The sequence below is a fragment of the Syngnathus scovelli genome, chromosome 16 (assembly GCF_024217435.2).
Source record: "Syngnathus scovelli strain Florida chromosome 16, RoL_Ssco_1.2, whole genome shotgun sequence".
NCBI lineage: Eukaryota > Metazoa > Chordata > Actinopteri > Syngnathiformes > Syngnathidae > Syngnathus > Syngnathus scovelli.
In genome coordinates, this window is record NC_090862.1 from 6,159,232 (window position 1) to 6,172,114 (window position 12,883).

Consider the following 12,883-nt stretch of genomic DNA (forward strand, 5'->3'; position numbering starts at 1 on the left):
CTGCGCTTTTCGCCACTATGTTATATTAATTCAAGATTAGTTTGTTCTCTTTGGTGGGCACAGAGATCATAACTCAACAAAACTCCCTTCTCTGAGATGGCTTCCTCCTCCTCCAGTTCTTTTCTTCCCAAACTCCCTATTTCGGCGTCAGCGAGTAGTCGGGAGATTTTGTGTGGGAGTGCAACATTCTGGTTTAATATTTGACTCTGACTCAGCACCGAAGATGATGAGGAGGCGCAGATATATGGAGCTGAAAACAAAAGACGGAAACCCCCACTGGTTGAGTAAGACATACTTTACTTTTAATGAAATACGACCTGGGGATATATCCATGATTAGGAAAAAGTAACACTTGATTTGAAGATAGAAAATAAGCACAGTATGTAAAGTTGACAAAAACAGAACCAGTAGGAGAATCTTCGCTTTAGGATAAGGGTTGAAATGGTTGAACGCTACGATGGCACAGGTACTGGATTTGTCTCTGGAAAAAAAGGAATAAGGAAATAATAAAAAAAAATTAATAATGCGCCCGAGACGCTACATCACCTTTACTGACTTACCCACTCCACTGAGATCCACCGTCTCGGCACAGCCAAGAAAGCGAGTCACGTGCGCCGAACAAGAGGCAGGTGTACCCTGGTTTTCCATCAGACACTTCTCGAACTCCACAAATTGCTTGGAACAGTCTTGTCTGATCTTCTGGATCACCGGGCTGGCAGGACAAAATCAGGATTTAGAACAAGTGGTTTGGGGGTAACACGGGTTGAATACACACGCCTTACTGTGATGATGTGCATTGTGCAACCTTCATCTTTAGTTCGTGACACTTCTCCTGCCATGTTGATGGATTGGAAGCTACACATGTACCATAAGCGTCCATCTCTTTGTGGCAGTACTTTGCCGTGATATCCATAGCCGCCTGCCTAAGAGGAAAAAGAGAGTAGTGCTGTCACAAAATTGGAAATACATAACTTGAGTTTGCTGGAATGGTTTGCAGCATAAAGCAAATCTCATATATTTTACTCAACAACTACACAAAACTTCGGGTAATATGAATATTGAATGATTGCACGAGAAAAATATTAAAATGAATAACTTACATTTTAGAATTTTGTGTTTGTTAGAAGCGATGACCCCGTTCAGTCAAGGTTTGCCTTCGCCGTGTGGCGCCATGTATGTGGAGTAAGGGAACGCCTCCATATAAGCCCATTGGATAGAAACCAGAAAATATTCCTTTTGATTGGAGGGAAACCCGGCGAGAGAACACCATCTCAAATCTTATTGGTTGAGCTTGATGTCAATTTCCCAATTTAGCCGCGGGTCTGGCGATGACGACACGTAAATTAAAGACACAGAGCCCTGATTTTTTATTTACCTTGAAACCAAACATGTTATTTGTTTAATTAAAATGATTAATATATATGTAAAGAAATTAATATGTAAAGTTCGCCTGGACGAAAGCTCAAACACCTTTGAATTCTGTGGTTCACGCCATCAAGATATGCGTGCGCATCTTACGCGCTGACGTATGCGGAAACGATGGTTGATGAAAAGGGACCATAGAGAGAGGGACTGGGCTCAGGAAGGAATCACCGAGGAACGTTCCGCGGGTACAATTGCGTTTTTACCGGTATCAACACGACCGGGAGGCGGTGGATAACAGAGGGGGGCCAGGGGGTGAGCAGAGTACAATGAACGACGCCAAAAAAGAGGACAAAATGACCGCGGACGGCGTCAGTGGACCGGGAGAGCTACTGACGGCCCCCTCTGTGAGCCACAACCAGCATGATAATGGCACCGGTGACGAGCTGGTGAGCTCAGTAACACTGTACAGGCGAAGGCCGCGGCTTTTGCACGGCACCGTCCTCCCGTTCTTGACGGTCCTCTATCCGGGATGGCTGTACGTGTGGATGGGGGTGTACGGTGCTTCGGAGTATCCGGAGGCTGGCCTCCTGGCTTTGGCTGCCATCGGAATCGCGCACGTCCTCACGGCACTGTCCGGTTATTGGTCTGTGCACGCCCACTGTTGGCTCACTTGTTCAAAGGTAAACAGAAGAAAAAACACTCAAATGATCATATTCCAATGACAGCGCTGTCACCTTCATGGAGATTACAGTCGATCAGCATCCATCAAAAAGATCAGAGTAGAAGTCCCCTTCTACTTCTGAAATGTTATTACACATATATTTGAAATTTCTTATCATTACTATTACAAAGTACAATGTAAAATCTTAAGATTTCTCAAAGAATGTTCACCAACAGGAATTGGACCCAAATAAGGCGACACTAGCAAAGGTTGTACCCACCCCCAATAATGGTTCTGCTGAGCTTGTGGCACTACAAAGGGACCAGGTCAGTATGGATCTGGACTCTAGTTAGTTCTTAGGTTTCTTCTGTTACATTTATAAGCATTTTATTTTTTCCCTCCTTTACAGGATGAAAATGGAGACAAGACACTGTCATTTGAGTTTCAGAAAATCCGCTACACTTTTGACCACAAAGAAAAAAAATGCTTCTTTCCCATCGCGTTCCCCATCAACCACCCGATGGGCTACTTCCAGTTGTGGCGTGGCTACCAGGAGGAAGCTGATCTCAAATCGGCTGAGAAGCGCTACGGCACCAATCGCGCCGAAATGATGGTTCCTGATTTTTTGGAACTATTTCGGGAGAGAGCCACGGCCCCATTTTTTGTCTTCCAGGTTTGTGGGAATGTTTTTAGGTGTTTTGGTTACACGAAGCACATTGAGTTGCCATGTCAATAAAATTACCGTTGCGTTTTATTTTGATATGATGATAACTGTTCACGTTTACTTAAAAACAGCCATCACCTGTTTTTCCATCCCTCAGGTGTTCTGTGTGGGGTTGTGGTGTCTGGACGAGTACTGGTACTACAGCGTGTTCACGCTTTTCATGCTGGTGGCATTCGAGGCCTCGCTAGTCCAGCAGCAAATGAGGAACATGTCCGAGATCCGGCGCATGGGGAACAAGCCGTACATGATCCAGGTTGGCTTTCCATCCACGCTACCTAATATCTACAAACTGTGCCAGTTTAACCTTGGGTCCTTCTGGCAGGTTTATAGGAACCGTAAATGGAGGCCCATCTCGAGTGACGAGCTCGTCCCAGGTGACCTTGTCTCCATCGGTAAGCGACTGTTTTCCGCTGTCAGCATTTCTCTGAACCTGAGTGGACAGTTGATGTGGATTGGTTCGGGTTCCAGGACGTTCCCCACAGGACAACCTGGTACCGTGCGATGTGCTGCTACTCCGCGGTCGTTGCATCGTGGATGAAGCTATGCTGACTGGAGAGTCTGTGCCTCAAATGAAGGTAAGAAGATGACAAAGTTCTGGGGGGGTGGACAAATTTGAGGATGAGCTCATTCACCCGTCGAATGAGTTTTTTTATATATTTTACGTAAAGTATTTTAAACTGTAGTTAAGCGCTATAAAATGTTTGTTATTTTTAAGTGTGGAACAAATTACATGATATTGCTTCAGGTTTTTTTTTAATATGGTTTCGTCATCATTTTTCTTAACTAATAAATCACAAGATGGATTAATTTGTACTGCCAGAATGATTAGAAAATTCGTGTTGTGAAAAGAATGGAAGGTGTTTATTCGGTTGATATTGCAATAACTGCTGACATTTGGGGGCTTTGTTCAGGAGCCAGTAGAAGACTTGGACCCCGGTCAAATCCTCGACCTTCAAGCGGACTCTCGGCTCCACGTCATCTCCGGCGGGACCAAAGTGGTTCAGCACAGCCCTCCATTAAAGGCCAGTGCTGGACTCAAACGTAAGCGAAGAAGTTTTGCTCTGGTTGTAAATAAAAGTTGTCGAGTCATTTCATCTCACCTTTGTGTATCTTCTCGTTGGCTTGCGCAGCCGTAGACAACGGTTGCGTGGCCTACGTACTGCGGACCGGATTCTACACCTCTCAGGTGTGTTTCCTCTTCATCAGGAGTGCCTATTAGAGTTGGCGGTGAATTTAATCTGGTGTCACGCTCGCTCACAGGGTAAACTTCTGCGCACCATCCTTTTTGGTGTGAAGAGGGTCACGGCAAACAACCTGGAGACCTTCATCTTCATCCTCTTCCTCCTGGTGTTCGCCATCGCAGCTGCTGCCTACGTGTGGGTGGAAGGTGAGGTTGAAAGAATCTTGATTTATTCTGTCTGAGTGGATTGCGTAGTATCTGGAGTGTCATCTGTCTTACTTCAGGGACCAAGGACCTCAGCAGGAACCGTTACAAGCTCTTCCTGGAGTGCACCTTAATTCTCACCTCGGTGGTTCCACCGGAACTTCCCATCGAGCTTTCTCTGGCTGTGAACACATCGCTTATTGCCTTAGCCAAACTATGTAAGCAAGTTTTCATTTACAGTCCTTCTCACACTTGCAGCGGCTCATTTTCATTTTTTTGCTTTCGCTTAGATGTTTTCTGTACCGAGCCCTTCAGGATTCCGTTCGCGGGAAAAGTGGAGGTCTGCTGCTTTGACAAAACGGGAACACTTACTAGCGATAGTCTGGTGGTGCGAGGAGTTGCAGGTCTCAGGTAAAAGTCTCCGTCTTTATTATACGTGTGTGGAAGTCGTCTTCAAAATTTGGGTTACGTCCAAGTTCCCTTCTGTGTTGTATTTTTAAATTTGTATCAACTGAACAGGGAAGGGAAAGAGGTGATGCCGGTATCGGAGATCCCAGTGGAGACTCATCGGGTAGTGGCGACCTGCCACTCGCTGGTCACTCTCGATGACGGTCAACTGGTTGGAGATCCACTGGAGAAGGCCATGTTGACTGCAGCTGATTGGAGCCTCACTAAAGGTGAAGTTTTTATAAGGACCTCAATGAAGTGCTCGGCTGATAATTATCTCCCCAACCAGACGAAAAGGTCTTCCCACGTAGCATCAAGACGCAAGGCCTCAAGATCCATCAGCGCTTCCACTTTGCCAGCGCTCTCAAGAGGATGTCAGTTCTGGCCTCCTACGAGAAACTGGGGTCCACTGAACTCTCCTACATCTCTACTGTTAAAGGCGCTCCAGAGACTCTCAAAGCGATGGTACGTGTGAAATTTGTCTCAATTGTGTAGCGGTGTTCTTCTAAAAAGCTTTTTCATGGTTGTAGTTTTCCGAGCGTCCTGAGAGTTACGATAAGGTGCACAAGGAAATCTCCCGGGAAGGAGCAAGAGTGCTTGCATTAGGTTATAAAGAGATGGGACATCTCAGTCATCAACAGGTTTGTTCTATCTCTCTCCTCAAAAAGTCCAGAATGTATGTTTTGTTTAAAAATGTTTAGACCTTTATTATTTTTTTTCTCCTTCTAGGTCCGGGAGATGAACCGCAATTCCTTAGAATGTGACTTGAACTTTGTCGGCTTCATGGTGGTGACCTGCCCCCTAAAGAGCGACAGCAAAGCGGTCATCAGAGAGATCCAGGAAGCATCTCATCATGTAACTCATCCAAAGTTCACACGACTCCTCGCTACTGTTGTTATGGAACTAAGGAGTCTTCTTCTTGTGTTTTCAGGTGGTGATGATCACAGGGGACAACCCTTTAACGGCGTGCCATGTGGCCAAAGAGCTCCACTTCCTCCAAAAGGAACAAACACTTATATTGCAGTCGGCCCACGGTAGGAATCGGATGCACTTAACAGTCACAACATTCTGAGACATGATAATATTCAGAATTGCGATTTCCATGAAGATATTATTCTGAAATGTAAACTTTTATTAAACATTGCATAAATCCAACTCAAATTTAACACTATACACAATCAAATGCTGTTTGTTGATGCAACTGCTGTTCACACTTTGGCCTCCAAGGAGCGGTGTGGCGCACACCTATGAAATGTAGAAGCACATCCCAGCAAAGCTGCAGTAATAGAACTCATTTTTCATCTTTTTCTATAAATTATTACACCATTTGTGTTTGAAGATACTGCAAAATCGATGCTATCCGTTAGCCTGTCTATTGTGTTTCACATGATGTGTTAGCATGAAGCTAGCCGACGTTTGGAAGCCGAAGCTGTGTCAAGAAATTTTCTTCAGTTTGTGATCTTTTGATGTAAATTTGAATTGAAATAGTCAGGAAACAGCTTGATGCAAGCACACAAATATTTGTAATCTGTCAAAATACAAACAACATATGACATGTTTTACCTAGGCGGGTGGCAGTGGGAGTCCATCGACGGCACGGTGCACGTACCCCTTCCGCCTCCCTCCGTCTCGTCCTTTGTGCACCAGTACGACCTCTGCGTAACCGGGGAGGGGCTGGCCAGACTGTGCTGTGACCCCCGACTCCTGCACGCCCTCCTGCCTCACGTACAAGTGTTTGCACGAGTCAGCCCAAAACAGAAGGTAAGACCGAAGACACGCAATGAGGTTGAGATCAATTGGAATAACGTGAGAAATTGTACGTCCGCAGGAATTTGTCGTTACCAGTCTCAAGGGGCTGGGTTACGTAACGCTGATGTGCGGCGACGGTACAAACGATGTCGGCGCTCTCAAACATGCCCACATAGGTACGAATGTCCAAAATACGTGACCGTATTAGACTGGCTGTCATTAAATGTTTGTCTTTTTTTTTTTTTTTTTAACACAGGTGTAGCTTTATTAGCCAACGCCCCTGAGCGCATGCCGGAAAGAAGAAAACGAGGGAAAGAGAAGGAGGCGCCCGCCGTTGACATTCGACCTTCGCTACCTGTCAACGCAGGAGGCAAGCCGACGTCCAGAGGTGCCAGGCAGAGGATGATGGCGCAAAGAGAGGAACAACTGGCAGCACAAAAGGTGTCCTTAAATTTCATCGCCCTTGTGATACTGTTTTTTTTTTTTTTCCATCTCAAAGAGTGGCTTCATTTTGTTATTGATTTTTGGATAATAAAGTGTTGTTGTTGTCATAGGAGAGGATAAGTCAAGTCTTACGGGAACTTGAAGAAGATCAGGTCCAAATCGTAAAACTGGGAGACGCCTCCATCGCCGCCCCTTTCACCTCCAAACTGTCCTCCATTCAGTGCAGTGAGTAACAAACATCACAACAGACGATTGAGTCTGCTTCCACGCCTAAAATGGCTTCCTTTCCTCGCTCTCTATCCAGTCTGTCATGTCATCAAACAAGGCCGTTGCACTCTGGTAACAACGCTACAGATGTTTAAGATCCTCGCTCTTAATGCCCTGGTGCTCGCCTACAGCCAGTCTGTGCTCTACCTGGAGGGCGTTAAGTTTAGCGATTTCCAGGCGACCCTGCAGGGTCTGCTGTTGGCTGGATGCTTCCTCTTCATCTCTCGCTCAAAGGTTCGAATTTAGATTCAGGAAATACACACCCATGCAATGTTGCTGATGTCTTTTTCCTCCCTTCAGCCGCTGAAAACGTTGTCCCGGGAGCGGCCATTACCCAACATCTTCAATCTTTATACCGTGTTGACGGTGCTGCTGCAGTTTGCAGTCCACTTCTGCAGTCTGGTCTTTCTTTACAAAGAGGCGCAGAGCAGAAGTCCGCCGAGGTAAGAAGCGGAAACTGCTTGGCTTCTGCTTTTCAAGCTAAAACGTTGCATTTCTCTCTATTTGTATTTTACAGAGAAGATCAGTTTGTGGATCTGTACAAAGAGTTTGAACCCAGTCTAATCAACAGCACCGTCTATATCATGTCCATGGCGATGCAGATGGCCACATTTGCCATCAACTACAAGGTATTGATACGGGTTCCTCGGAGTTTGACAGCGCATCACATTTTTAGCCTCTCGTCAGAATGCAGCTTGTTTACTTTTATAGTATAACAACATGATTTCATTTTTATCCTCTCGCATAGGGTCACCCCTTCATGGAGTCTCTCACTGAGAATAGACCACTTCTTTGGAGCATCGCTCTGTCTGGCTTAGCAATTGTGGGACTTCTTTCGGGTTCTTCGCCCGAATTCAACGAACAGTTTGCCCTCGTTGATATTCCGACTGAGGTGAATTGACACAAATAATTTTTTATGAGATGTTTTGGAATAACAGTCTGCTGTATTTCACCCCCACAGTTCAAAATGATCATCGCCCAGGTGCTGGTGGTGGACTTTTTTGCTGCTCTATTTGTGGACCGTGTGCTGCAGTTTTTGCTTGGCAGAGGAACTCTGAGGGTGCCTTCTTGAACTCTTCTTGTCATCAGCACCCGTGGTCTTTATGTACTCTAAAGGGAGAGAAGACTTTGGGAAGGAAGAAAGAGAAGTGAGATGGTGTTGGGGGTTCAGTGCTGTACACTCCACTCCTTCAGTGCGCTCCTCCGAACCCCGCCCCCTTTATCGTATTTCCATCAGCTACGCATTCTTCTTTTTCCTCTTTTACTGCCAAACTTCATCTATTCCTCCCCACAACCACAAAAGGCCACGAAGAGCAGTATTGAGAGGAGTGCGAGACTGTGCCAGCAGAGTGACACTCAAGACACACAAGAGGGGCATTCTCCAAGAGAATTAACGAGCCGTTTTGATTACTCTTCTTGATTTTGTAAAAAGTGAAAAGACATCTCTAACAGACTTATAAAAAGACTTACAAATAGGCCTGTCAAGTGTTTGTTTTTCTCAATCGCAGATTTGTCTGAACGTCTCCGAGGACACACATTGAAGGCAAAAAAAATTCATCTTGTTTCATTTATCTCCAAAGGAATATTGTTATTGATGTGCCCATAATAGCGAAGAATGTTTTTTTTCCTGAAATTATTTGACGATAATTGGTCTACTCATGAGGAAAAAAAAGCAACTGAAATTAAAAGGGACTAACATAATAAGTAATTACGTGCAATGAAGCCAAAGCTAAGACTAAAAGCATGATAAAATCCGGCATTTTTTCATTTTATTGCATCTAATCAGAGGTCAATGCCATTTAATTTGCTAACATTTTTGTTTTGCTAATAACTAGTGCGGAGCGCGTCCGTCATTAAAGAAAACTACATTTCCCATAGTGCAACATTGCGTAAAGGGGCGTGGCCTGTAAGGCGCGCGATGTTAGGAAAACAGTTTGAAAAAAAAATGGCGGAAGAAACATCGTCCACAGACCAAGACGGGTTTGTTTATTTGTGCTTCTTGTTATTTCCAAACGTTTGTGTTGTAGTGTTGATGAAGTGTAGCTAAACCTAAACTGTAATCTTTCAAGCTTTAGACCTGAAGTTTAAACGTGATATCGAGCGGAATATGTAGCTCGTTATTAGAGTTGGGCGTGCTAACTCATACGGCACATTAAAATGTCGGCCAATGTTAATTCAACTTAATAAATGAGCTGTTTATTGTCAGGTTTCACGCATTTAACTGAGTTTACAGTCATTTAAAATTGTGTTGCAGTTGCGGTTCCGTCGCCGGTGTGGAAGCAAAGAACGACGTACGTAGGCCTATGTTTAAGCAGTGATTGTGAATTACCGCTTTAGGAAACAAGCTAATAAGTAGTATTTTTTTTACTTCAGGTCAAGCTGTCACCCAAACGGTGTTCGTCCCCCAGTGCTCCAGATGGCGTCCCTCCACAGAAATCACCCCGGGTTGAAACACGGTTACTCGACACACAGACGCCCCATGGCGGAGAGCATTTGGACACAGACAGGCTGGAAAAGGCGTCTGGAAGCAAGAAGGAACCCGAATCTTGTCCGCCTGCAAACGCCACTGCTCGGAGGAAATCGTGGAGGAGAGCCACCTTGTCAAGGCGCTCCTTGTCCGCACTTGCCAACCCGTATCAAAGTGAGTCAAATGCATTGCTCATCAGAATTTTCATCAGACTAGTATTGATGTGACATTTTGTTTTTGAATATAGATTTGAGCAGGAGCATCAGCACATCCTTATCACAACAAGAGAGGTTGAGTATGTTGATGGAATCTGCAATGAAGGTAAGGTCAAAGCCAAAAGACATCATTTGAATAAGAATTGTTATTAGATTTATGAAGGATGTAAAATTCTCTGTTAAAAAAAAACTCTTGTGTCCAGCTGGCCACAGATAGACTTCAGAATTCACTCCAGTCGGTGCCAAATTCCTCACAGGAGTCTTTTCAGAAACAAGGTACCCTGTTTTCTGTGGTACACAAAATAATCAATTCTCTACTTCTTACCCTCTGTCATTACTTTTTGTTTTCTTCCTTTAGTTAAGAGCTTGAAGAAAAAGTGCAAAGCAGTGGCCATAAACATAAACAACGAACAACAGACTGAAAGGTAAATTTGTTTATTACTCTTCAACCCCTTGATACATTTTTATTGTCAAACCAAACTATTCGCTTTCAGGGTTGGTGAGTTTGGAGTGCGGACTGCTCTGATGATGGAAAATACTATTAGCAGGTTTGCAAGTCTTATATAAGAGTACTGGAATACGCCCCATTTATTTCTTTATTTTTTATGGCCTTTTGTTTTTTAGGATTCAAGCCGAAAGCCAATCATGGGAAGCACTCGCACGCAAACACCAGAGTAAAGCAGAAGAATTAGAAAGGTGAATGTGTGACATATGTTTTCATTTTTTAAACTTTCTACTAATGGTTTATTCTATTTGTCACAGCAAACTGGCTCTGGGTCAAAAGAAAGCCATCTCATCAGACCACACGTGTATGGTCCAGTCTTCACAGTACCAGTTGATTCGGAGTAAACCTGACTACCATGACCTCCTCCATAGACAACAGTCCACGCTGCGCACGATGGCAACTCTTGTAGTGCGTACAGTTATTTTATTTTTTTACCACACATTTCCAGCCTGTTCTATTGTCCTTAAACGTTCATTAATTTAGTCTAATTGTAGATTTTGTTTTTAATACACAGATGGACGCTCAGTGTAAGCTCACACGAGAGCTTCAGTCCGTCAAGGAGCTGTCACAAGTGGTGGTGAAAGAGACCAGCGGCCGATTGGGTAATTATTATTATTATTATTCATTGCTATTCTAAATCTTTGAGGCTCCAAGTAACTAAACACACAACTCCGATTTTTTTTTTTTTTCCCCTATCAGCGGCCCAAGCAGGATTTCAGGATCTGTCTCCCAACGTCATTCAGGACATAATCAGTGCACCTTTTACGTCCGCAAGCGCACAGTCACATTAAATAGACTGGTTTTATGAGTTGTATATAATAGAAGGCAAATATCTGTTTCCGTACCGCATTTTTTATTTTACTGTACAATACTAAAATTCTACACTTGTTCATATTATGAGTCTTGTGTCGGTCGTTGATGTAATTCACACATGCGTCCAGCAGGTGGCAGCGCCTGTCCTGCAAACATTTTTTTTAAAGCAGGATGTCTCTTAAGTCGTTTACAAATACAAATGCTTTCCCTTAAAAAAACAAAAGAAACCTCAAAAATTTGAGTGTCCTGAAAACACTTGTAGGTTAAAACACAAAAACTGCACATTTTTAGGGTTTTATGATCTGCAAAAATTCAGGTATTATTCAAAACATGAATGATTTTTGCGTTGATTGAATTTTGAGAGATTTTTTTTTTTTTTTAACTATTCCCACATGTAAGGGTCAAAAGTAAGCATCCAGTACATGGGGTAAATTTAAAATGAATACATCATGTATATGAAGAAAGACGGCTTTTCCTCGGGCCCGTTGACTCTTTTTCTTTTGCAGCTGCATCTATTTCACTTCATCAGTGTCTCCTGACCATTGAAGAGAAAGCCCCTCCCCCCGCGGTGACTCAATCTCTTGCATTTGGCTGGGTCACTGATGCAGAACGAAGCTTTGACATTGTACCAGTCAGTCAAAAGCTTTGTTTGCTATCACTCCCCATCTCCTGGAACCATTCACTAATTAATGTCCCTGCGCAATTTGAAGGGTGCAGCGTAAAGAATTGCAAAGGGGGGGCGGGGGCGTCTTATTTCTTTCCTGTCGTGTGGCGTGCCGCGGTTATGATCTTGACTAGAGCGAGGGTGACATTTTCAGCGGGATGGTGTTCGAGGGGCTGACAGGAGAAGAGGGACAGGCGAGGAGGAAAAGACGAGCAGGGTTGTGACCGTGAGAGTTGTGAGCGAGGGAGGATGGCGCGCAGCAGGAGAAATCGATTCTTATTTAGATGAAAATGAGGCTTGATGCTGGTGGGGTGCGAGGAGGGCACCTTAAGCATCCAAATGAATAGGAACTTTCGCAGAAATGATCCCCACGTGAATTGACGACAATAAAAAAAGTGCAAGGTCCACAAAGACGCTGTCGTCTCTTCGCTTCGCAAAGGAAGCTTTTCTCCCGGCAGTCAAATGCAATTACTTTGGCATTAGATGGTAATCCTTGGATCTTTTCACTCAAAAGTGTGAGGAACAAAACGCCCGAGACAAACCTCAATGGCCCCTTTTGGAGTGAAGTGTTTGGTTTTTAACGTTTGGATAAAGGGTGAGACGTGGCTCACCTTCACACTCCTTGTTTGTAGACTCACAAAATGGATGAAAGGAAGCTTTGTTATGATGAAATGGAGAGTTTATTATTGCAGTATTGTGGACGTTACCAATATGAAAGTGTTTTTCCCATACGAAAAAATTGGAGTCTAAGAAATTGCCATTGTAATGTGTTTTAAAAGTCTACACACCCCTGTTCGATCACTATTTGTTGTAATATAAAATTAAAAGCAAAGTTAAAGATTCAAAACCATTTTCCTCAATGTTAATGTGACCTTTGACCTGTGCAACTCAATCGGAAAGGAAATTAAAAGCTATTAGATGTCAAATATAACAGGGTGTGCACACTTTTGCAATCACATCACGGTCGATTTTTACTGCCCCACATTTTGTTCTACAGGTTCATAGGTCACGTTGATGGCGAAGATTTCGAAATGATTTATATTGGCCTCATTTTCCCCCGCATATCACAAAAAGCTGTTATTTGAACAGGGGTGTGTAGACTTTTGTTCATTAAACATAACCTGTGAATCAGGAGCTTTAACATGATAACTGCTGTTAGCGTTTAGCCTATTGCTTAC

General features: G+C 43.8%; 3 protein-coding genes across 4 annotated transcripts; 2 read left to right on the forward strand and 1 right to left on the reverse strand.

The window, feature by feature from the left end:
* Window positions 1–280: 280 nt before the first annotated feature.
* On the reverse strand, window positions 281–1,244 carry LOC125983934 (coiled-coil-helix-coiled-coil-helix domain-containing protein 5). Of its 2 annotated transcripts, none has more exons than XM_049745665.1 (4): window positions 1,101–1,244; window positions 783–923; window positions 561–712; window positions 281–481 (listed from the first exon to the last, which is right to left on the reverse strand). In XM_049745665.1, coding segments are annotated over exons 1-4 (324 nt in total). In that variant the 5' UTR covers window positions 1,103–1,244; the 3' UTR covers window positions 281–452. The 2 variants fall into 2 exon arrangements, with proteins under 2 accessions (XP_049601622.1, XP_049601623.1); XM_049745666.1 differs by having other exon boundaries at window positions 783–919; window positions 1,097–1,213.
* Window positions 1,245–1,518: 274 nt separating this feature from the next.
* atp13a1 (ATPase 13A1) lies at window positions 1,519–8,516 on the forward strand. Its single transcript, XM_049745409.2, has 25 exons — window positions 1,519–2,045; window positions 2,263–2,352; window positions 2,436–2,699; window positions 2,848–3,003; window positions 3,073–3,142; window positions 3,219–3,325; window positions 3,662–3,791; window positions 3,881–3,936; window positions 4,011–4,137; window positions 4,215–4,352; window positions 4,425–4,545; window positions 4,654–4,811; window positions 4,871–5,046; window positions 5,112–5,222; window positions 5,311–5,436; window positions 5,513–5,615; window positions 6,149–6,342; window positions 6,410–6,506; window positions 6,587–6,771; window positions 6,885–6,999; window positions 7,079–7,275; window positions 7,342–7,484; window positions 7,559–7,670; window positions 7,790–7,933; window positions 8,003–8,516. Exons 1-25 carry the CDS (start codon window positions 1,692–1,694, stop codon window positions 8,111–8,113), a joined length of 3,585 nt encoding a protein of 1,194 aa, XP_049601366.1. The 5' UTR covers window positions 1,519–1,691; the 3' UTR covers window positions 8,114–8,516.
* Window positions 8,517–8,876: 360 nt separating this feature from the next.
* LOC137841039 (kinetochore-associated protein DSN1 homolog) lies at window positions 8,877–11,120 on the forward strand. The gene is made up of 11 exons (XM_068653432.1): window positions 8,877–9,021; window positions 9,296–9,332; window positions 9,415–9,682; window positions 9,756–9,829; window positions 9,927–9,999; window positions 10,082–10,148; window positions 10,218–10,271; window positions 10,348–10,419; window positions 10,486–10,636; window positions 10,743–10,830; window positions 10,928–11,120. The coding sequence occupies exons 1-11, from the start codon at window positions 8,960–8,962 to the stop codon at window positions 11,017–11,019; spliced, it is 1,038 nt and encodes a 345-aa protein (XP_068509533.1). The 5' UTR covers window positions 8,877–8,959; the 3' UTR covers window positions 11,020–11,120.
* Window positions 11,121–12,883: the final 1,763 nt, after the last annotated feature.